At 40.7% G+C, this 26,585-nt stretch overlaps 1 protein-coding gene across 1 annotated transcript in view; it reads left to right on the top strand.

Annotated features, from left to right (window-relative positions):
* Positions 1-26,585, top strand: part of dtn (transmembrane protein 132C dtn) — an 877,664-nt gene that overhangs the window by 821,169 nt on the left and 29,910 nt on the right. The window contains exon 11 of the mRNA XM_068226042.1: positions 20,158-20,938. Coding sequence (XP_068082143.1) covers positions 20,158-20,938 — 781 coding nt within the window. The remainder of the gene's footprint in view (positions 1-20,157; positions 20,939-26,585) is intronic.

Genomic DNA, 26,585 nt, shown 5'->3' with positions numbered 1-26,585 from the left:
TTTACCACCGTTTCATCCCCTTAGGAGTGGCATTTTTTGAAACCCTTCCTTAATGGGTGCCAATTTCCTATTATATAGATATATACCAAATTTCACATCTGTAACATCTTCAGTTTTAGAGATATAAGTGTCTTCATAAAATGAATTCAACTCCTTCACTTCTCAAGTGGATTTTCACAGAACAAGTAAAATGTGTTTCTTTATTTTTAAAGTAGATTTCAGATACCAGTTTTCATGTCTGTAATGACTTCAGTTTTAGAGATATACTGTAGATTTATTCATTTTAAAAATTCACGCATATTTTAACTTTTTTCACCCCCTTAAATGGATTTTCCGAAAATAAAAAATATGTGTTTATTTTTAAAGGAGATTCCAAAGACCTATTTTCATGTCTATAATATCTTCAGTTTTATATATAAGTATCCTCGTAAAAGGAAATAAACCACTTTTTTTACCTCTTTTCACCCCCCCCCCCTCCCTTAAGAGGATTTTCTAAAAAAAACATGTGTTTCTTCATCTTTAATGGAGATTCTAAGTACCAATTTCTACGTCTCTAAAGTGTCAAGTTTTTGAGATATAGATACACTTGTTTAAACAATTCAACCCCCTTTTCACTCCCTTAGCGGTGGAATATCCAAAAATCCTCTCTTAGTAAGCACCTACAATATAATGTAAATGCATTACCAACATTTCATTTCTTTCTGTCCAGTAGTTTTGGCTCGGCGATGATGAATCAGTCAGTCAGGACATGTTACTTTATATATATATAGATAATGGATTCCACCCATATCTAAGAAAGATCAACTAAGTGAAATTTATTGTTACTGAGTGGTCCAGAAAGATGTCAATCAGATACCAAACGCTTTGGAAATGAAAGTATTCCTTCTTGGTTTTTATTTGGTGGAGGACCCGTGTACATTTTATTTATTCAATGAGATCATGAAAGAAGTAGAAAAGAAAGGGATTCCTCTGAAGAAATGTCATGGGCATGGATACAATAGAGCCAATAACTTGAGTATTGCTTACAGTGGTGTTCAAAAGAGTATACAGAATATTGAACCAAGCATTTTGCATAATTTAAATCTTGTGGTCTATGATTGCAAAACAGATATTGAGTAAATGGGATATTTTTTGGATCTAATCCAATACCTGTATGTATTTTTGATGCATTATATTAAACGGTGGAATAATCTTAGCAATCTTCTATCAAACACAGATCAAAATATTTAACTTTGAGAAAATATGACACAGTTTGAGAAAATGTGACAGTTTTTACCTTGAAAGTGAGATTCTTAGTTGTTCAGAAGTCTCCTTGCTTGTTAATTCCATTAAACTCCAAATGAGATGAAAGAAATGAAACTGAAGCACTAAGAAAGCATGTTGAAAATTATAACTTTATTTGCTTGCTAGTTTTTTATTGCAAAATATTGCAGACAATCAATGTTGTGTCAACACATTTCAGTCCAAGAGCATGGATTTATCAAAAGCACCAGGGGCTGTTACAAAAATGCATTGGGGAATGCATATTGAAAATTATAACTTTATTTGCTTGCTAGCTTTTCATTGCAAAATATTACAGACAATCAATGTTGTGTCAGCACACTTCAGTGCAAAAGGATGGATTTTTCAAAAGCACCAGGGACTGTTACAAAAGTGCATTGGAGAACTGAAGATTAATGGAAATGACTCTTGAAGACCTGAAGAAAGAGGCAAGCATAATAGCAGAATCTGGACCATTCACTCTGAATTTCTTAAGACTACCTGACATAGGGATTATGATAAATTCTGTCAAAATGAGTGATTAAAGGATTCCGAAAGTTTCTTTTGAGTAAATGTGATTTTTTTTGCGTGCTAGATGTCGTTTCAGTGGCTTGAGTGAAGTAATATTGAAATTCAATGTGCTGGAACCAAGATCTTCACAAAATTTAAGTGCCAGTGATCTTTTGCACAAAGCACAGGCATTTACAGATACATACAGCAAAGATATCTTATTATCATTTTCATGAGAAATTGTAAATTTGCATTCAGCACTTGTGAAATATAAAAACTGAGAACAATAAGTGAACAGGCTTCTCTTATTTTAGTTAAGAACACTTCCTGTCATACTGTTTTCCCAAAAGCTGTTCGGAGTTGATATTGTTTCTGATAATTCCTGTCGCAGTTGCCACCACAGCGTACTCATTTTCCAAACATAAAATAATAAATAATTATCTGAGGAGCATGATGTGTGAAAAAAGACTGAAAGGGTTGGCACTTCACTGACTAGGAAGGTGGATTTCGAAGAAGTAATAGATTACTTTGCTGAGGTCAAAGTAAGAATAAAGGAATGTTAAGGTATGAATATTTGTTATAAGTGTCAGTGTGCATATCTCTCTCCCACGCGATTCACTCGCGGCCTATAAAAGCCGGGGTGGAGGACAGCTCGGGGTCAGTTGGTCATGAAAGAGGTTCAGCAACTAACCTCGGTATCAGTCAGTTGGGTACGTCACCCCTGATACCAGCCGGGCCATCGGAATATGCCGCAGACTCGTCTTGACTCGACATACCGGCAGCAGAAGCAACAGACACCTCATCGGAAACTGTTGGACAAGTTGTGGTGACCTGTTTCCTCTGCTGCCTCCATTCAACTATTCAACTGGCACACCACACAGGTCCCCTGTTCGGGACGATGACGACGCCGGTTCCAGGAACACCACCACCGACGCTGAGGATGATGATAACGACATCCTCAGTACAGCCAGCTTCATCCATCCACCACCGCGGGTCCTTAACACCGCCGACCCCTTACGCCCGCAGCCACAGGTTTACCACTCTGTCGCCGTAGATCTTCCTCACCTGGTTCCATATCTCGATACCCCGCTCGGCGATTATGCCACTCGCATAATACGCTATGGTGTTCATCTACCTCGACCCCATGATGTCCCATGCGTCTTCCGCTCTACTCACCCATCTCATCTGATGGACACCATCATTCAGGACCTAGTGGAACATCGTATTCTTGAACCTGCTGATGTCACCTCAGCTTTTCCCCTCTTTGTTGTCCCTAAGGACGATGGTTCAGCGAGGGTCATCTATGACCTCTCAGCCTGGACCCCCTTTATACAGAAGCCTACCTTCCATCTTCAAGGACCTGCCCAGGCCCTCCAGCAGATACCGCTGCATCATAAATTGCTCAAGATTGACCTCAAGAGTGGCTTCTACCGAATCGGCATCAAGGCGGATTGTCATCACAATCACGGAGTACGGTACCGGGGCCAGACATACCAGTGGATGCGCCTTCCCATGGGTCACGCGCTTGCACCGTCGGTTATGCAGCGTTGGGCCTGCGCTGTCGCCGAAATTCTACAAGACAAGTTCTCTGTGAATACTATTGTTTACTTGGATGACTGGCGCATCCACAGTGAAGATATGACCGACGACAAAGCACGGCAGATTCAACTTTACTTTGAGGTCATCCTGGAAATTACCCTCAACCATCGCAAATCCATGCTTACACCAGTTTCAGTGCTTACTTACCTGGGAGTGACCATTGACATCCAGGGCCAAGAACTCACGCTTCATCATGCGACACAAGACCGGATCCTCAAACTGCTCCCACTCATCACTACTACTGATGACAATGGCCGCGAACAGATTGCAGGCTACTTGAGCCGGGTGACCTGGGTCATGGGATGGCCCAGGTTCATCCCAAAATATGTTCCTTCTAAAGAACCTTTCTGGTTGCGTCGCCTTCTAACACCAGACATCATCGCCACCTCGCGGAAGATGAACATTCCTGGCATCCCGATTGAGGTCTTCACTGATGCCACCCCTAACTCCATCGCCGCCATAGCCTCAACCTTCAACATGGGTTGGGCCCAAGCATTCCAGGTACCTGCCACCATCAACACTGCAGACACCGCAGCAGCCATCTCTGGAGCCCTATGGGTTATCAGGGACATTCCTTTAAGTTTTAGTGCTTTAAATATGTACACAGACAGCTCAGTTTCATTGTATACTTTACGTACCAGGCGCGGCCTGGTACTTCATATGCATAAGTACATGTTAACATTATATATTTCGCTAATAAAGGAAGCAATTGAGAGGGACATTGCCCTCTCGTGGTGGCCTGTCGCCTCCGCCGCCAATCCCGCTGACGCTCCGTCCAGGGAAGTGCTGGATTCCCTACATGTGCACCCCGACCTGCTATAAAGGCCGGGGGTGCCCCTGGACGGTAGCTCAGTTGAATGGAGGCAGCGGAGGAGACAGGTCACCACAACTAAGCTCGGGCTCACCCCTACCGGACGAGACCACCACGACGCAGCAACCACCCTATGGGCTCTCTCAGCTTGGCCACGCCTCGACCAAGCCCAAAGAAAATACTTCTTCAATCGGGCCAACTTGTTATATCTAGCCCTGGCCCAGGGGTGGGACGTGACCGTTCAGGTGGACCGGGCAACAGGGGACCAGGTTGCCGTGCTACCAGAAGGCTTCTCCTACACACCGACTCTCCGCCAGCCCGTGGTCACCCGCGGGGCCAGCTCATCTTGGCCAGGAAGAGGACACGGACGTTCCGGGGCAGCGAGCAAAGCACCAGCAAAGGCGTGAAGCTGCAACTGGCCGCGGGACAGCGGCGAACCTCTCCTCGCCGGCTCCTGCACCAGACAACTCTGTACACTCTCAACAGGTCCCTCACGTGCCTGCCTGAGACTCTTTAACTTTGTCAGTGTATTTCTTGTATACCATTTCTTTGTCTTCTAGGGCATTTGTATGTATCTTTGCTTACAAGGATAGATTTGTTTGTAACAGGCATTGCCTGCATGCCTAACTTTGTGTTTAATTCATTTACAATAAATAGCACGGAGGGACTGACCCTGTTTGGGGTATTCCCTCGCTGCCTCTCTCGTGGCTAAACGCCCATGCTGTTCCTCCATACATGCGATTCACTCCCGGCCTATAAAAGCCGGGGTGGAGGACAGCTCGGGGTCAGTTGGTTGTGAGAGAGGTTCAGCAACTAACCTCAGTATCAGTCAGTTGGGTACGTCACCTCTGATACCAGCTGGGCCGTCGGAGTATGCCGCAGACTCGTCTTGACTTGACATACCGGCAGCAGAAGCAACAGACACGTCATCGGAAACTGTTGGACAAGTCTACAAACATCACTCCCGTCTTGCACCAGTCACGTGCTACTCAAAGTTCTCTCTCACGACCAACTGACCCCGAGCTGTCCTCCACGCTGGCTTTTATAGGCCGGGAGTGAATCGCGTTTATGGAGGAACAGCACGGGCGTTTCGCCACGAGAGAGGCTGCGAGGGAATACCCCAAACAGGATCAGTCCCTCCGTGCTATTTATTGTAAATTAATTAAATACAAAGTTAGGCATGCAGGCAACGCTTGTTACAAACAAATCTATCCTTGCAAGCAAAGATACATACAAATGCCCTAGAAGACAAAGAAATGGTATACAAGAAATACACTGACAAAGTTAGAGTCTCAGGCAGGCCCGTGAGGGACCTGTTGCAAGTGTACAGAGTTGTCTGGGACAGGAGCCGGCGAGGAGAGGTTCGCCGCTGTCCCGGGGCCAGTTGCAGCTTCACGCCTTTGCTGGTGCTTTGCTCGCCACCCCGCGACGTCCGTGTCCTCTTCCTGGCTGAGATGAGCTGGCCCCGTGGATGACCGCGGGTTGGTGGAGAGTCACTGTGTAGGAGAAGCCTTCCGGTCCACCTGAACGGCCACTTCCCACCCCTGGGCCAGGGCTAGATATAACAAGTTGGCCCGATTGAAGAAGTATTTTCTTTGGGCTTGGTCGAGGCGTGGCCAAGCTGAGAGAGCCTATAGGGTGGTTGCTGCGTCGTGGTGGTCGCGTCCGGTAGGGATGAGCGCGAGCTGATCCTGTAACGCGTGTGCGACCTGGTAGACCTTGGCGTCGGGTGGAGATGGGAGCCCCTTGTCGGAGGTGGCGGCTGGAGGCGTCTCCATGGGATGACTTCTGGTTGAGGAGGAAGGTCCTGATCTTCTGTACCTCCGTCATTGTCTTGTTGATCCTCTTCTAAAAAAGTGTCCATCTTGGCCTCCAATTCACGGAAGCGGTCTGTCGTGGCTTGTATGGCCGTGGAAATGACATCAAGGTTAGCCTGAGACATATCTTCTTCTGAGTTGAGCTGATTCAGGATCTCTCGAACTGTGTCCGTAGTGGCGGAACTAGCAGAACTTTGAGTAGCGCGTGACTGGTGCAAGACCGGAGTGACGTTCGTAGACTTGTCCAATAGTTTCTGACGAGGTGTCTGTTGCTTCTGCTGCTGGTATGTCTAGTCAAGACGACTCTGCGGCATACTCCGACGGCCCGGCTGGTATCAGGGGTGACATACCCAACTGACTGATACCGAGGTTGTTGCTGAACCTCTCTCACGACCAACTGATCTATGTTTGGTCTTTGTGAAAATATGGGTGCAACTGTACTCATTAACACAACTATAATTAAAATATTAAAATAAAACATTTTACTAATTTTCAAGCATATTTCTCCTTGGAAAATGTGTCTTATACCAAATTTTTGTAGACATTATTTCACACAATTTAGAATTATTGGGATGGAAATGAATTCAAAATAATTTGCATATAACATGTAATAATAATTGTACATTTCAAGAAGACACTTATTTAGAGTCAATACATCATCATCATCATCATCATCATCATCATCATCATCAATGTCCCACTCCTGTCGCCCGGCTGTGATTAACAAGCCGCCTCCACTCTTTCCTGTCCTTCCACTTTTCCTGCTCCATTACTTCCGCCACATCCAACCCAGCTTCTCTAATGTCCTTCTAAATCTGATCCATCCACCTTCTTCTCGGTCTTCCAACTGGTCTCTTTCCCTTAACTTCTCTTTCCAATTCCCTTCCAGCAACCCGTTCCTTTCCCATTCTTTTTCCATATCCGAACCATCTCAGTATTGCTTTCTGTATCTTCTGTACTAACGGTTCTATACTTAGCTCTTCTCTGATTTTAATATTTGAAATCTATCTCTTCTTGTCTTTTTAACCGATATTCGTAAAAATTTCATTCCTATTGCCTGGATCTTACTACCTTGTCTCTTAATAGTTACCAGTGTTTCTAGTCCGTATGTTATAATTGGTATGAAGTACTGTTTTATATAATTTTAATTTCGTTCTCTTGGGTACTTGGTAATCCCATAAAAGCTCTCTGACTTGATGATAAAATGTTGTATCTTTACTTAGTCTGTTATTAATTTCAGGGTTGATTTCATAACTTCCATTAATAATGCTACCCAGATATGTAAACTGTTCTATATTCTCTAACCGTTCTCCGTCTGTGTTCAATTGGCTTCTCTTTTTCTCTTTTCCACAGTGCATGACTACAGTTTTATTTTTACTAATTACTATTCCAGACTCCCTCAGATTTTCATTCCAAATGTCCAGTCTCCTTTGTACTTCCTTTTCTCCCTTTCCCCAAATCACCACATTATCTACAAATACCAAAGCATTCACTTCATCACTACTGATACTCTGTTTTACACGTTTGATTATTTCATCCATCAATATAATAAACAATAATGGCGACAGTGCACTTCCTTGCTTGAGACCTTTTTCTTTATAAAATGTTTCAAAGTCACCACTCCCCACTTGTACACACTGCTTTTACTTTCATGATACAACATTTTTATGTTGTTAATTAATGATTTTGGTATATTCCTTTTCAGTAGGCATTCCCATACATGTTTTCTCTTAACTGTATCATAAGCTTTTTCCAAATCCAAAAATATGAAGATGATTTCCTTGTTCCTTTCCAGATGTTTTTTCCATTATCATTCGCACTGTAAATATCAAGTCTATTGTTGATCTATTTAGTCTAAAGCCATATTGTTCTTCCTCTAACTGTGATTCTATTATATCCCTCAGTCTTTTTTCTATGACTTTCTCCATTATTATTTTTTTATATTTTTTTTGCTAGTTGCTTTACGTTGCACCAACACAGGCAGGTCTTATGGCGATGATGGGACAGGTAAGGGCTAGGAGTGGGAAGGAAGCGGCCGTGACCTTAATTAAGGTAAAGCCCCAGCATTTGCCTGGTGTGAAAATGGGAAACCACGGAAAACCATTTTCAGGGCTGGCCGCACTTAAGCGACTGCAGCTATCAAGCTTGGTTTCTCCATTATATTTAGCCCATGTGATAATAGGGTTATACCTATATAATTTTCACGTTTCTTCGTGTTTCTTTTTTTGAACAGTGGTACAATGCTTCCTTGTTGCCAATCTTCAGGTATCCTTTCATCCTTCCATATGGCATTGAAGACTCTGTATAGCCACTGAAGTCCAATGCTTCCTGCTGCCTTAATCATATCAGCATTGAATTCATCTTTTCCACTTGCTTTACCTTTGGGCATTGCTTTCACTGCCCTTTCAAGTTCCAACTATGTTATTGGGTTCTCTTCTTTCTCGCTGTCTATTATTTCCATATTCTTATCTCCTTCTTCCTCTGAGCAGTCATCCTCATTATAAAGTTTTTCAAGATACTTTGCCATCACCTTCAGAAGACCCTTTTCGTCATGTACTATGGATCCATATTCTCTCTAATGGCTTGATTTTTTTAAATTTGTTCTTTTCAATTTTATTACTCTGTATAATAGTTTCCTATTTCCTCAACTATGTTGCTTAATTTTGTTGGTAAACTTTCCCCAACATTTCTCCTTTTCTTCCTTGATACTCCTGTTTGCTTGTATTTTCAATCTTTCGTATTCCACTTGTAACCTTTCTATCTTATTCCCATATCTCTGATATGTTTTTTGCTTTTCCTTACCCATTTCTTTCTTCACCTTGTTCCTTTCATTTCTTTTTTATTTTGTCTGTCCACCACCGTGTCCACCACCGTGTCTCCTTTCCCTTAATCTTTGCTTTTGTTTTCCCGCATACCTCAATTGCTGCTTCCACAAATGTCTGTCTTAAATTGTCTCTCTCTTCTTCTCCACTTCGTATTTACGTGTTAGGCAACTTACTTTTTATACATTCTTGGAATGCCATTCTTTTATCCTCCTCCTCCAATTCCCAAATCCTGATCTTTGGTTTCTTCTTCAATACAATTTTAGGGATTTTTACTTGTTTTAATTCCACAATTAATAATCTATGATCACCTTCCACACTTTCACTGCGGATTATCTTCGTATTCATGAGATACAGTAGAAGTCAATTATAGCGAGAATTCACAACAGTGAAAATTTACTCGCTATAACGGATTGTCGTTATATCAGATTTTTTGTAAAAAGTCGTCAAACCCTCATATACATTAAAATGAGTATGAAACGACCGTCAGCTTGCACAAAACTTGAATTTTTCCGTCAAAAAAATGCATATCAGTCTTAAAAAGTGCTTTGTAAAATCATATGAATGCCTTTCTTATACAGTACACATTTTAGACTATTTTTAGAGGCCGAACATTGGCTTTAGTTATGGCGTATTACTTTTCGGTTGCACATTTATTCTCTGTTTCAGCGGGTTTAATAACCATTAACATACAATTGTCATCATAATATCGACGAGCACCCGTTGAAAATTTGCCGGCAATACGCGTTCCACGATCTTTACAGTACGACGATCCATCACGAAAATATTCCTGCTATCTATAAAACTTAATAAGCGTCAGGTACAGTGAACGCGTTATAACTCTGCTACTGAGTAGCCATGGCATTTCTAAGAATTCGAAGGCTCGCGTTTTTATGCCCATTCTGCAGATTTGAAAATTGTGTTGAGCCGACTATTTCCCGAGATCCAGCGACTTTACACATAGGCACTGAACAACCGGTCGCCGCGGACTAGCGATGTATAATAAAGAGAAGGTCGTTTATTTTCAACGAGTTTTGTGTGCATGCGGGGCGGGGATAGCACCGGGGTTACTATGGTAGTTGCCGAGGCCGCGAATGCAAGACGACCCTTGATATTCCACATGATATTCTGAGAAAAAAAATTGTCGTCTTGGATTCGAAGAAATACGGTATCACTCCAGAGGCTTCTGTGGCAAACATTTCCGTTTTCTTCTTCAAACGGCGTCACCTAACCTAACCTAACTGCACCTATGTGTATCGTGAAAACACATTTCAAATGCATGTAGAGAAATGATAACCTACTCGCTAAAATTTACATGGGAATAGCCATTTCGAAATTTAACTAGACGGGAGAAAATATAAACTATCCTCTGAAATTAGTGATGTACTCTGCCACATCTACAGGTGTATCACATTCTTACTTAATTTCAGCATATAACATTAAAATTAAGAAACCGTTTACTTCAGCCTTCATTTTTAACGAGTTAACAACTGCCTCGTTATTTACGCATTTATTACGAAAACATGTTATCCTCTTTCATTTCGAATTTCCTTTAGAAAACAGCAGTCGACGGGTATTACTAGGCTAATCAACTCCAACATCGCCTTCGAATGCCGACGAGAGAGCTCGCGAATGCACATAGCGAGAAAACTATACCGGTACGGTAGAAAATACTCTTCTCGCTATAAATTTACATGATAATAGCCTTTCTGAAATTAAACAGACGCGAGAAAATAGAAACTAACCTCTGAAATCAATTATGCACGCTGCCATAGCTTGAGGTGTATTTCATCCTTAACTAATCGCAGTATTTAGCATTAAAATTAAGCGATCGTTTCCTCAGCGTTTACTTTTAACGAGTTAACAATTGTTATCGGACACGTTATTTACGCATTTATTACGCAAAAAGTCCTCTTTCACTTTGAATTTTCTTTATGGAACAGCAGTTGAGGGATTTTACTAATCGACTCCGATCTCGCCTTCGAATGTCGACGAGAGAATTCGTTAGTGGACGTAGTGAAGAAACGATACCGAAGGAGATCGATCGCATGCAACATAATCGCTGGGGTGCATAAATATCGGTAACGGGAAAAAATCGCTCGTAATAACGGATGCGTCAGTGATAGTGCTCTCGCTGTAACCGAAGGATAATACACAGTCTAATATAGGAATTTTGCAGGGACCGGCAAACATTGTCGTTATAACGGAATTCTCGTTATATTCCGCACTTGCTATATCGTACTTCTACTGTATCTTCCCCATTCTCTGTCTGTTATTATAAAATTGATGAGTGTTCCAATACTGTCCATCCCAACTATATTGGCTGATCTTATGGCTATTCCTCTTCATAAACCATAGGTTCTTTATTATCAGGTTATTTCTGATACAAAAGCACAACAGTTTCTCTCCATCTTCATTTCTATTGCCATCCATATGTGGGCCCAGAACATTTTCATACCCCATTCTATCAGTTCCCACATGAGCATTCTCCCATTATCATTATACCATCTGCAACAATATGTGTTTCCACAGGGTTGTCAATAATCAGTGATGCATCTGACTTTTTCACTGAAATACTTTCTCAAAATAATAATCTTCGGGAGCCATTCATACAACAAACCTCTTCTTATAATGGGACTGTTATGTAACTATCCAAGTATTGAATGATGCCATGTTGACAGACATGCTTCAGAGCTGAAAGTAGCAGCTACGAGCTTGACAGGGGCCAAAGTGGTGAGAGTGATTCAAATATTTTGGACTAGGTAAAGCTTACTGTCCACAAAATCCATGTCAAGAAAGAAGTACTAATGTCTCATTAGGTGACAAGAGGTTTCAGAATAACATTGATGCTTAGAAACAGCTCACACAACCAGAGTGTTGGGAATTCACTTCGAAAACGATAAAACACGGGTACAATTCCACAATAATCGAACACATTTATTTTAATACACATATATACATGGAAGCCATCTTGCGAACAACAAAAATGATACCAAACTAAAATTTGAAGTGTCTTTCTTTTCTTATTTCAAAGCTCTCGTAAACAAATCTCAGGAGTAACAAGAATCAAAGAGGTTACACTAACTGATCTCACACAACACAGAGAATAACAAACTGTGATGATTATAAGAGGTTTATTTGGTTAAAGGATTGAGTATAAACCATGATGTAAGTTTGGGTCTTTTTTTTATATCTTGCTTTTTCCACAACAAGCACATCAAAACCTACATGAATCAGTTCATTCAGTAATGCAATAAGCTCACTCAATGTGTTCCGTAATAATAAATTTGGAGCTTAATCTATAAGGAAAATAATTTATTGTACAGGAATATTTCCTAACACCATTATTGACAAAAGCACTTCCACTGGAACATAAAAAACACACGCACTTGCGCACTTCACGACTGTCATCTGTTTTGAAACAAAACTTAAGGGAGGGCTGCCATGATACCAACCACTACAAACACATAACAGGATAGAAATAAAAATTCTCTTAACATCCTCCCCACCTTGCAGTTTTGTTTACACTAATCCACATGTAAAATTGCAACACAATGAAAATAGACAGCAGCATTCTACAATAAAACATTACAATCTTTCATTTGACACTGATTTTCATACAATGCTTGTCTCTTCTGGAGTATTTATAAGTCCAAACGTTTTGGTGTTTTCACTATTCTACCACTTCTTGTAGACTTCACTTGTGGATTTGCCACTGCATCCGATGATCCGTGCGAAGCCTTCTCTGGATGTATCTCCAGGATAGAATCTGGCCGATTGCTCTGCACTACTGCAGATTCATCTGATGAGGCGACTTCTAAGGGATAAAGCCTTTGAACTGGCCGCACCCTCTCGCCCGCAGCCGTTCTCAGTTTAACAACCCTGACGACGCCATACTTACCAGGGTACACCTCCTGGACGACACCTAGTGGCCAATCGGCTCGTTTGATGTTATCAGCTCCGATCAGCACAACGTTTCCAACGTTCACTTTGTTGGATGTCCTACCTCCCTGTTGAATAAGAAGAGCCAGGTATTCTTTGCGGAACCTCTGCCGAAGATCGTCCCGCAGTTTCTGTAGATAACGCCATCTTAATTCTATTCCTTTTCTGTCGATGGCATCCAAATCTGGCACATCAGTGCTGGGTATCTCATGAAGAAAATCAGCTGGTTTCAGTGGTTTCAGAGCGTGTAACTCATCGGATACATATGTCAATGGCCGTGAATTTATAACAGCTTCACAGACACACAGTATCGTGCTTAACTCTTCGCAAGTAACCGAAGCCTTGCCCAAATTACGACGAAGTAGCTCTTTCACCATTCCAATAAGCCTTTCCCACCACCCTCCCCACCATGCAGCAGAGGGAGGGTTGAATTTCCAAGTTATTCTTTCTACAACACAACTGGAAACTATTTCTTCCCAGTTTAAACACTTGCAAAGCGTGGTTAGCCCCTGTGAAGTTTGTGCCATTGTCGGAGTAGATAACCGACACCCTGCCCCTGCGAGCAATGAATCTTCGTAGGGCTTGTAGGAATGCGTTTGTTGACAGAGACCTGACAAGCTCAATATGAATTGCTCGATAGACGGCGCAGGTGAATAACACGAGCCACGCCTTTTCTCCAGTCTTCAGATACAATGGTCCAGCAAGATCTACCCCGGTGACTTGAAATACTGCGGTGCAGTTAACTCGCTCCTTGGGAAATGGGGCAGATTGTGTCTCCATTGACTTGGACCGATACCTCTTACATCTGACACAGCTCATTATGATTCGCCTAACCAACTTTCTTCCTCCTATGATCCAGAAGTCTTCTCTAAGCATTGTTAATAAAGTTGGAAGTCCAACTTGCTTAGACAGGCAGTGTTTTTCCATCACCATTCTCTCAACGACAATGTTATCTGAAGGCAGCACAATGGGGCACTTGAAGTTTTCTGTATAATCACTGTAGGCTAACTTTGTTCGCAGCCTTAGAATTCCCTGACTATCTTCAAAAATCTGAGTTTTCTTTTTCTTCTTTTGCTCTATGATCTCTCTGTTCTCTGTTTGAACACATCTTATCAGACACTTTTCTGCCTCAACTACTTCTTCTACAGATAGTTCTCCATTCCTTTTGGCATCTCGGTTTCGTAGGTTGTAGACAAATCTCAGTGCCCAGCCAATCAGGCATAACGTTCTATGGTAACTAGAAAAATAGCAGAGTCCCGATGTAAACTCTTCCTTATCAAATACTGCATTCGTTATGAGAATCTTTCTCTTCTCCTTGTTGACTTCATCCTCAGGAGCCGCAATGTCCAATTTAGGCCATCGTTCAGTGTCATCCTTGAGCCATGTGGGACTTTCCCACCATTTACTTTCTACCAGAAACTTTGCGCTCATGCCTCTGGATAGTAGGTCAGCAGGGTTTAAAAACCCTGGAACATGATGCCAATCCTTCGGGTTACTGAACTTGCGTATTTCCTCACAACGATTTCCTACGAATACACTCCAGTTTCCTTTCCTCGTGATCCAGGTGAGCACCACTGTAGAGTCACTCCAAAAGTACGTTTTACAGTCTTGGAGGTTTAATGCCCTTTTCACTTGTGTGCATAACCGAGTGGCTATGACAGCAGCTAACAATTCTAGGCGGGGTATAGTTATTGGTCCTAAAGGTGCAACCCTAGCTTTATCTTGGACCAACTGTAATGACACAATAGAGTCCTTTTCTGCCCTTAGGAATATACACGTAGCATATAACAACTTGCTGGCATCAGCAAACACATGAATAGTTAATCCCCTGCTATCAAATTCCCATGGTACAAGTCTTCTTCGAATCCTGCATTGTTTCAACAAAGGTAAGTGTTTCACCCAAGAATGGAATTTGTTTGTTATTTGTTCTGGTAATTCCTCGTCCCATCCACATTTTTCTCTCCAGGCTTCCTGCATCGATAATTTAGGGATTAATGTTACTGGACACAGAAAACCAAGTGGATCAAAAATACGTTGTACAGTTGACAGTAAGCTTCTCTTAGAAGTTGAAAGTGTGGTTAGCTCAACTGTATTACTGATACAGAACATCTCATCTGACCGAGCATCCCACATAAGACCAAGTATTGAAACAATGTTCTCTGACTCTGATTTTTCTGGTGAATTGCTTATCCACCCTCTTAATTCAAAATGTGCTGAACTCATCTTTTTAGTAGATTTTTCAATGAACTCGCTCATCTCTTCTTTGGTTTCACAGCTAGTAACACAATTGTCCACGTAGAAAGAATTCTGCAGCTTCTTGGCCGTTTTCAGATCTTCAGCTGAAACTTTACTCAGGTGATGCGCTATCGTTGCTCCTAATAGGAATGGGCTGCACGTAACCCCAAACGCTACTCTGCAATGCCGCAATGTGATGACCTCGCCTTTGGAGTAATCTTTCCACCAGAGAAATCTTAGACAATCCCTGTCATCCTCATAGAGGCTTATCTCTAGGAATGCCTTTTTAATATCAGCCGTAACCCCTATGGCATGCTTTCGAAACTGCAACAAAAGTTTGGGAATAATCTCGATTAGATTTGGTCCCTTCTCCAAGCATTTATTCAGCGAATTGCCAAGTCTGTCTTTTGCCGAGGCATCAAACACGGGCCTAATTTTGGTAGTTGAACTTGATTCCTTAATTACAGCTCTGTGCGGTAAATAGTGGCCTGACGCCTCGTCATTCTCATTTACAGTCTCCACGATTCCACATTCTATCCACTCCTGAATCACATCATCATAATCTTTAAGCTTGTCCAAGTTTACCAATCTTCTAGTGACTGCTCCCAACCTCTTCTCAGCCAACTTCCTGTTATCCAACAATTCTGAATGGCCATCCTTCCAGGGGAGACGAACCTCGTATCTCCCTTCTTCATTCATCCTTACAGTTTCATTGCAGTGTTTCACGACTTCCTCTTCCATCTCTTTCTTTGACTGAGACTCTGCAGGGTCCTTTATGCCAATAGTTTCTAACTTCCACAAGTCTGATATATCCATTGCTTTACCGCAAGTGAGACTGACTAGTGACTGATTGCCCTTAGCCAGATCTCGCTGACCCATCACTGTCCAACCTAACCTGGTTTCCAGTGCATACATATTTTCATCCAGCTTAATCAGAACTCCTGTAAGCAGCTTCCCCAAAACATCTGCTCCAAGCAACAAATGCACCTCTGGAACATTGACCCCAACATCTGTTAACTGAAAGTTTCTAGTTGCAAGAACAGGGTAAACATGTTGAGTTTCTAACCTTGGAACATAACCACATATTTTCTTCTTATCAAGCACCGAGACTGTGCATTTGAAATCCCCTTTTAGTGCTTGTAGTGTTACATCATAAACATTATGGGTCTCTTTGCTAGTTTCTACACCTCCAAACAAACAATGAGACATCACTTCCTTTCCCAGTTTTTGTTGTCCTAACTTCCTAGCGCTTTCTTTGGTTATGTAAGACATTTGTGACCCAGAATCTAATAAAATTCGTGCAAGCTTGACCGGTCCTTCACTACCAGAAACCTTCACAACAAGAGTCTGTAATAGCGTCTCTGCATTTTGACAGGCAGTTAAAGTCTCAGTGTTTTGATTATTTTGATTATCCTTTCCCTTTGAACTTTCCCTCTCCTCTTTCTTAGTAACTAAATCAGGGCATAAGATAGCTCAATGATCCCTTTTTAAGCAAATCATACACTTCACAAATGCTTTACATTTGCTCGAGTTATGCCCCTTCCTTAAACAACGAAAGCAAGCACCCCTTTTCTTCAAAATAGCCTTCTTCTCTCCATTCTGAAGATTCCTCACTTTAAAACAATCAGCAGATCTATGGGAACTCCTGTCACACCAGATACAACCTGTTTCAGTTTTCTGACCCTCACCTGAGAACAAAGCAGCAGCAGTGGGAAGTCTCTCTTGTTTACCTGGCTTGCATAACATGTCATCCCTCTTCACAATAAAACTAGAGCGAGCAAGTGACAAACGTTCTTCGCTCTCCACTTCTTGTTTTATAAACAGTAACAACTTGTTTAGGTGATGATCGTGATAATTTTCTGATATATGAGATACACGAACTCTCTCCCATGCCTTCATAACCTCTTCTGGTAATGCAGACTCCACCAAAGGATACAGCATTGCTTCATACTTATCACTAGTGACTCCTAAAGATTCCAAAGCTCTCAGTTGTGTTTCTAATTTATCATAGAGGCTTCCAATACTAAGGGTACTACCTTCGGTAGCTTGAAGCAGAACAAGATTTAGAAGTTCTCGGACATATACTTCTATAAGTAATTCTTCCCTGGCATACCTGGATTTCAGATGATCTATTGCTTTTTGATAGTTCGCTCCGGACGGAGGGAAACTCTCAACTAGCTCCCTGGCCACGGAACCTGGAACAGTAGCCTGTAGAAGATACTGAAATTTATCTTCCGGGTCGATATCACTATCGTCGTTTATTTTCTTAAACTGTCCCCAAAAACCAATCCAGTTTTTTATATCTCCGTCGAACTGTTTAAGCTGTAGCTCTGGTAAACTGAAATTCCTTTTCTTCGTCGTCTCGATCTCACTCGCTAAGGCTTCACCTCCACCAACAAATAAATTCACTTGAAAATTACTTTCGAACTTAACCTTAGCTTGTAGCCACTTCTCCCGGTACGTTTCTGCCGTGTCGAATTCCTTGGCGTCGTCTTCTTCTGTCGTTTCTTCGACACCCCTAAGTGCTTGAATCTTTTCATCCAAAGATAACATCCGCATTGCCTTATCTTCTAAAATACGGAAGTACGGTATGTCAATATTTCTTCCGCATCTACGACTGCTTCAGATATTTTTGTTTGAAACTCGCCATGTGCTCTCGTAAACAGTCTACGTATTTGTGATCTTTCCTTATTATACTGTTTAAGCTCCTCCATCTTAACTATGTCCTGTCACGGTCGCCAGAAAATGTTCCGTAATAATAAATTTGGAGCTTAATCTATAAGCAAAATAATTTATTGTACAGGAATATTTCCTAACACCATTATTGCCAAAAGCACTTCCACTGGAACATAAAAAACACACGCACTTGCGCACTTCACGACTGTCATCTGTTTTGAAACAAAACTTAAGGGAGGGCTGTCATGATACCAACCACTACAAACACATAACAGGATAGAAATCAAAATTCCCTTAACACAATGCATAATTTTTTTAACTCATTCATACATAGCTTTGGTACAGAAAATGTTTCCATGTAGTTCCCATATCTATCTAAATATTTGTTCCTACAGTGGACCAGTGCATTAATCTTGGCATAGATGAAATTAGTATGAAGTACCATAAGGCATAACATGATGCTTTAGTGATCTACATCCTTGTTGCAACTTCCACCCAGGTACTTCCTAAATAGTCCAAAGAGATAGTTATCACTCAGTGCCAGATCAGAACTCTAGGCAGAATGATCCAGTATCTGTTAATTGTAGTGTCATGTGTTATGTGTGGTTGGGTAAGTATGATTTAGTTTACGCTGAAGTAATACAGTGTGTCTGAAAAAAAGTTATGGAAAATTCATGGGCTTTATAAACCCAATAATATAAGAAAGGATCAATCATTCATTTTTTGCTAAACTGTTTGGTTAATCGCCAGGGGTAATTGGTTCATATCTCTTCTGTCCTGTGACGTAATGCACTGAATTCGCAACAGAACATTAGCAGTGAAGAGTGTTGATATTAGCATTCAAAATTCCCAAGGAAAATGCATGGGGTACACAGAAATGATGAGAATCTCTACTAGCAAACAGAGCAGACACGAGTGCATGACTGAGGACTGCATGGTATCGACTGTTTACATGGGGTGTGCAGTTGGCAAGCAATACAATAGAGTGCAATGTGTGACTCAACACATATAGAGGAGAGGGAGTGGAAAGCAGGACATCAGGAAAGAGAAATATAAAGCATCATTTACTATAAGTTTTTGCTGGATGAAACACACTAAAAGAATTAAATAAAAATATTAACATTCGCAATATGTACATAACATAAATATTTAACAGAAATCAATTATCACTAATTTCTCCTCAGTGGCTTCAGGACTCTGAAGTCGAGCTGTAAAAGCCTGGCCTATTATATCAGGAAATCTAAATAAAGTAAAGAAGATGTATGATGTACATTTCTGATTAACACCTATAGAAACACGATAATAATGTGTGCAACTACTTTGGACCCCGTTTTACTAGCACCAGGCAAGTTGGCCCGTGCGGTCAGGGGTGCGCAGCTGTGAGCGTGCATCCGGGAGATAGTGGGTTCGAATCCCACTGTCGGCAGCCCTGAAGATGGTTTTCCGTGGTTTCCCATTTTCACACCAGGCAAATGCTAGGGCTGTACCTTAATTAAGGCCATGGCCACTTCCTTCCCACTCCTAGCCCTTTCCTATCCCATCATATCGCCATAAGACTTGCCTGTGTCAGTGCAACGTAAAGCCACTAGCAAAAAAAAAATATTAGCCTAGGATACTCTGTTCTAAACTTAGCCTTTAATATCCATCAATACCACAGGATGTGCTTGCAATGTTTACTTTTATTACATAGTGTATGGTAAGAGGGTATGTCATTTCAGTAATTATTTTGCTGTGTGGTGCACTTTGACATTGCAGAAAATATACTGTGTTTACTAATATGCTTCATAAAACGAATGCATTGTGTTTACCCAAAACGGGAAGGAGTTTTACTACTAGGATTACAGTTTGGTATGCCAGTTGGTTCAGATTATCTTAGTGCTTTATAATCAGAATACAGACACTACATTATTCAGGCATGATGATCAGATAGTGCTCTGTGATACGCTGCCATTACTAACAAGGTTGCATGTGAGCAAGCAAAATGTCTGGCTGCATGCTGCATAGGCAGCATGATTGAACTTACACTTCCTTGTCGATTTTCTGGTGAGCTTTCACAAGGAGAAAATAACATACACCAGAGATTGATTCTTGTTTCAGAACACTATGTCCTCTTACAATTTCCATAACTTATTTTCAGACACCCTGTCTATCAGCCCAAAGCTACATAGGTCATTTGCAATGAATTTACTTGACGATGTGTACCTTTGATGTAGAAATTAAATCACAATATGCATGTTAATATTTGACCATATTTCCACCATCTGGTCATATTTACAACTGATCTTGCAATAGTATAATTGATATTAATTGTATTCTAATGTTCATGTGGGCAAGGAGTGAGCTACCTTTATAGCTAATGACATCATTTTTTTTTTAATATTAAGAAATGCCTTTGAACTGTGTCACCCCATCTAATACATCAGTGCTAGAAGTTTAAAGTGTACTGGTAAATTACATTTTAATCCCTGTGTTTTTAATGTTGCAGAAATCCCCCTTAAAGATGAAAACAACCATGAACCGACCGTCCAGGCTCGTCAGCACCATTCAGCTGCTGCAAATGGCATGACGTCTAGTGTTGGAATTAGACATCATAATACCATGCATATGACTCCATTAGAAATTGGAATGTATGTGCTTCTGGCTGCCTTCTGTTTTGCAATTGTGGTATTTGTGGTGTCATGTGTAGTATATGCTTCCAAATTCAAACCACAAACTTTGGAATCACCTGGTCTTCCAACTGGTGGAAGTCCTAGTGGCCTGCAGAGTTTAGGTGCTGCTGTGAGCAAAGTAGCTGGAGGAAGTGGTATAAATCTGGGTGGAAACGGTCCTCTTAGCGGGAAGAAGCAACCACGCGAGTCTACTACCAATGCTCATGACTGGGTGTGGTTGGGACGAGCTACACTGGAGAGAGCTTCTGGTCATGTTGTTGTGGGAGCCAATTCTCGATCACCCCCTATCAACAACAACAATAACAACATTTCTGGCAAGGAGCAGCAGCAGCAGATGCGAATTATGGCTAATCCAATGAATTATTCAAGTGAAAACCAGGATGAAGAACAGAAAAATCTGGGAACTTGCTTTGATAATCCAAATCATATTGAACTACCATCAAGACCTCCAGCAATTGACAGTTCAACCTACTGCAAAAAGGAAAAGATCTCTAGCCGTCATCACCATCCACCACCGGTACCGATGACAAAGCAGTATCACCATAAGTTACCACATTCTGCTAACAAGGATGCACCAGCTGACAAAATTTGGCAGATGTAAGTCCCTTTATTGTGGATTCAATTTTTGAAATTTATCTTATGTACTATATATCTTTAGTTTTATTTGATATCATTTGCTTTCCACAATCCTTAAGTAGTATACGAGGTAGGATCCAAAAGTTCAAGGACTACATGTACAGTTACTTACTGTGACTTTAAAACACTGGTGCACAGCCGCATTCAAAGTACAGTAGAAGTCCGTTATAGCGAGAATTCATAACAGCGAAAAATATACTCGCTATAACGGATTGTCGTTATATCCGATTTTTGTATAAAAGTCGGAAAACCCTTCATTCACTTTAAAATCGGTATGAAACGGCATCAGTTTGTTCAAAACTTGCGTTTCCGTAGATGATATTCACACTACGGCTTACTTGTTTGTTATTTTTCGTAATCCGATACTACGTGAAAGTGTATGTTTAATTTCATTCTGAAAAAAATATAGTACCGTATATCTCCGAATCCAAGATGAACCCCACTTTTTCCTTCAAATAATTTAAATCAGGCTCAAAAGAAGTTTGGTAAATCATATGAATGCCTTGTCTTACAGTAGGCCTACGCATTTTTTGACTATTTTTAGACGCCGAACATTGACTTTCGTCACGCCGTATTTCTTTATTTTGGGCGGTTGTACAATTATTTATTTCCGCTGGTTTAAGGACCATTAACTCAACATTGGCATCATAATACCGAAGAGAACTCGTTGAAAATTTTCCGGCAATACCTATTCCATGCGTCTCTACAATAGCCTACAACGATCCATCAGGAAATTATTCTTGCTGTCTATAAAACTGTTACTTTAACCCAGCGTCAGATATAACCGGCTGCCGCTACACGCACGTCTCGCTTGTCGGGTTCGGCCAAATTCAGCGGCTAGCGATGTATTGGCCTAATCGCGAACGTTGAAAGTCAACGAACGAGTTTATAGCGCCACGGTAAGGTCATTCCGCCCTTGCGTTTTTCGTGCGCATACCTCACAATTTCATCTTCGACTTCTTTGAAGCGTCCTTGTTGCGGACCACTGAATGTATTTTTTGTACAGTACGCATTTGTTTAGCTCTTTGTCTTCACGCTAACGCCAAATATTGGCTTTAGTTAGGCCTATGCCGTATTTACTTGCGGCTGCACAATTATTCTACGTTATCGTGTGTTTAATAAACATGAACTTATAATTGGTATCATAATATCAACTAGAACCCGTTGAAAATTTGCCGGCAATACCTTTTCCACGTATCTTTACAATACGACTCTCCATCACGAAAATATTCCTACTGTCTATAAACCTTAATTTTACTAAGCGTCAAGTACAATAGACGCGTTATGACTCGGCCACTGAGTAGCCATGGCTTTTCTAAGAATTCGAAGGGTCGCACGCTTTGATGCCATTCTGCAGATTTGAGAAACACACAGGCTCTGTACAACCGGTTGTCGCGGCTAGCGATGTGTAGTAAAGAGGCGGTCGTGTATTGTCAACGAGTTCTGTGCGCGTGTGAAAAGAAGCAGCGTGGTTACCGCGGTAGTTGCCAGTGGTATTCATTAACTTACTGTTAGGCCGCGAATGCAACAACCCTTGAGTTTTCGCATGAGATTCTGAGAAAAAAAAAAGTCTTGGATTCGGAGAAATACGGTATCATTCCAGAGACTTCTGTGGCAAACACCTCAGCTTTCTTCTTCAAACAGCGTCACCTAACCTATCCGTATATGTAGTCTATCATGAAAACATATTTGAAACGCATGTAGAGAAATAACCTCCTCGCGAAAAATTTACATGTAAATAGCCGTAACTAGACGCGAGAAGATATGAAATATCCTCTGAAATCAGTGATGTACTCTGCCATATCTTGAGGTGTATCACATTATTACTTAATATCCGTATATAACATTAAAATTAAGATATCGTTTACTTTAGTCTTTATTTTTAACGAGTTCACAACTGCTATCGGCCACGTTATTTACGCATTTATTACGAAAACGTGTTTTCCTCTTTCATTTCAAATTTTCTTTAGAGAACAGCAGTCAATGGGTATTACTAATAAACTCCAACATCGCCTTTGAATGTCCACGAGAGAGCTCGCAAATGCACAAAGTAAGAAAACTATACCGTACCGATGATGATCGATAGCATTTTGTTGCAAACGTTTCAGTTTTCTTATTCAAACAGCGTCACGTATCCTAACTTAACCGTACTATACGTATGATTAAAACAATTAAGCACTCTGCCATATCTCAAGGTGTATCCCATTCTTACTTAATTGCAGTATTTAGCCTCAAAATTAAGCGGCGGTTTAGTCAGTCTTATGTTTAACGAGTTAACAACCGTTATCGGACACGTTATTTACGCATTTATTGCGAAAGTATGTTCTTTTTCATTTCGAATTTTCTTTTCGGAACAACCGTCAACGGATATTACTAATCGCCTCCGAATGTCGACGAGAGAAATCGCTAGTGCACATAGCGAGGAAACAATGCCGAAGGTAATCGATCGCATGCAATATCATCGCTGGGGTGCATAAATATCGGTAACGGAAAAAATCGCGTGCGCTTAATCGCTCGTAATAACGGATGCGCCAGTGATAGGGTTCTTGCTGTAACCGAAGGACGATACACAGTTTAATATAGGAATTTTGAAGGGACAGAAAAATGTCGCTATAACGGAGTTCTTGTTATATGCCGTACTCGTTATAGCGGACTTCTACTGTAATTCCATTGGGTGACCATATACCTTTGCCAGCATTGGTAAAACTTCTGGAATTCTGCTCTTTTGGAAACATCTTACAATTTATTCTCTTTTTACCTAATTTGTGTATGTAAGATGATACAAGGTGTGTCTAAAAGAAAAGTACAGTGAATGGACCATATCCTTGCAATGGCAATGTATGGTAACACTGCGTGCATGCATAAGTGGATAGGGAGATATCTCGAGAAGTGCCACATAGTGTTGAACTTATGAAGTTGAAGCAGGTTAGTGTCCTACATTAATTCAAAAGTTGTGTGTGTGTGTGTGTGTGTGTGTGTGTGTGTGTGTGTGTGTGTGTGTGTGTGTGTGTGTGTGTGTGTGTGTGTGTGTGTGTGTGTGTGTGTGTGTGTGTGTGTGTGTGTGTGAAGACTCATGTCATAGTGATTGGAGCAAGGTATAAATATAAAATTTTGTTAAAAATTGGGAAAACCGTGATGGAGAATGCGATGTTGGTGCAAGAGTACAGAACAGAAGCCATGAGCAGAACAGACATGGCACATCATCAAGAATTTCTTGAAAGTATTTGAATCAGTCGGAAATACATTTTCTGGTTACGGCTTCTGTTCTGTACACTTGCACCATCATTACATGCGTTTCCGTCTCCCATTTTCCCAATTTGTAATATAACTTTATGATTATGTATTGCTCCATTGCACTATGACATGAGTCTTCACATGCGCTATATTTGACTAGCCACAGCAGACTAACCTGCTTCAGCTCCATGTATCCAGTGCTACATGGCCCATCTTGAGATGTCTCTCTATACAGATGCGCATGCACACAGGGTCACCAAACGTTGCCATTGTGATATTGGCCCATTCACAATACTTCTTATACATGCATTGTATTTCTTCATCGTTAGAATGAGGCAAGTCACTGGGGCCTAAGTCAGATAAATAAGTGGAAGGGTGAAGCACAGAATTTTCCTGTTTGACAACAAACTCTGAGACCAGTAGAGATCAATGTGCAGGTGAGTTGTCATGGAGAAGGTATTGCTCACTTGGTAATATCTCAGGCTCCTTAAAACAGTGTCTTCTTTACTGCTCTGACGCATGACTAATTACTTCATTGGAATGTGTAGTCACAGGTCGAGAAGAGTGTGTCCATTGTCAGTGATGGATTCTCAGATCTCCTTAAAATGTTGATATTACGTAAACACTTTTGACCTTGCCATCATAGAGTCACCGTGTGCACCATTAGCATTTTGAAAGTTTTCAAAAGTGTTTTTCCCAAATGCTGACAAACCTTGATATGTGCATACTGCTGTTTAAAATACATTTCTCCAACTTTACAGTACAAACACAACCAGCAATATAAGAGCACAACTGTGTGTGTCACTGCTTGACTGTTCATGAGTGAAACCATTCTGATTGTGAAGGGAAAGGAAGCTAATATCCATTTCTGACACCAATACTTTAAATACATGCTCGTAGTTCACTGAGTGTGGGCAGTCCTCAAACATTTGGATCCTACTTTGTACTTTGTTAAAAATTTACTTAGGAAAGTTAAACCTCCAAGTTTGAGAAACTTATGGTTGACACTGTAGCATTAGTCTTTATTTCAGAAAGAAATAATCATAATAATATTTATTATGACAGACTCCAGAATCATGCAGGTTACCAGACAAATGTACATTCACAGATCTATGGTGCAGATGAACAGAGATATCTTTAACCTCTAAACTAAGTCAACAATAAGTTCCTTTCAACTTTTCATTCCTCATCTTGTGAAGCAGTAATGTGATGTGCACGTTTGACATCTATGTTGAATGTTTCAAACAAAATTTGTACCATAATTTTTTTCCCCAAGGAGTTTTGTATGTTTTTATATTTGATTAATACAACTTCCCCCATGAGGAGGCTGCCACAAGGTCAAAGTATGTCGACTACACAGTATTTTGTCTTCTAAACTATTGGTGAGTTTGCTAGTGTGCCAGAAGAAATAACCATCACAAGGCTCAGGAATAAATTTGGAATGTGGCATGATGTATGGTTCTTCAAATGTTATACAGATGACTACAGTCATGTTACCTATGCAGAGGATTCTGGATAATCTCCAAAAACGGTAAAAGTAGCTAGTAGGACGTAAAGCAAATACGGTATCATTATTAACATCCTGCATACCCAGGTTAAGTCCAATTTTGATATCTTGATTCAAATGACCAGCTGTTCCTATGAATTGTGTGCTATTCTCATGGAATATAAGTGAAAATAATACAAGGGGGATTTGTTAAATCCATCCCATGCATATCCACACTTTTATCTTGAGTTTAAAAATTTGTGTGCAAGATTTATGCAGGGAATAGGAAATTGAACTTGATAAAAACTAACAGACTTTTGAAAGTAATAAAGACTCATAATTTCACAGCTCATGTATAAGTGAAGTCATGTTGGAAAGCAAATTATAGTATCATAATACTGGACTCAGTCTTATGCATTACGACTCCCACATTCCGTATTCTGGTATAATGACATTGCAGTCAGTTCAACAGTGTCACATTCCATCTAGGTCAGTAGGCCTGGGAATAAAGTTCAACCTTGAGGTGAGAGTAGGGATACATGGCACATGGTGCAACTTGTTGCATTTATACTGACACATGAAGAAAAATTGATATGAGTTAAAACTGAGAATAATTTTTCTCCCTCAGTTCCATATAAAACATATAAAACAACAATAATATTATAATTAACTAAATCATAGTGAATTTCCAGTACAGAATAATTCATGTAAGCAATCTTGGGCATTTAGGTAACAAAATGAATGCAAGTACGGTATGTACTGTTAAGAAACCTAGAAAATCTCATTTGCTGCTAATTCTGTAACATTTTTGTGCCTAAATACTTTCGTCATGCATGAAACATTTCATTTTTATGAAACATGACTTCCTGGAAGGACATATCCTGAAGG

Source organism: Anabrus simplex, chromosome 2 (genome assembly GCF_040414725.1).
Source record: "Anabrus simplex isolate iqAnaSimp1 chromosome 2, ASM4041472v1, whole genome shotgun sequence".
NCBI lineage: Eukaryota > Metazoa > Arthropoda > Insecta > Orthoptera > Tettigoniidae > Anabrus > Anabrus simplex.
This window is presented reverse-complemented; position numbering and strand designations above follow the sequence as displayed.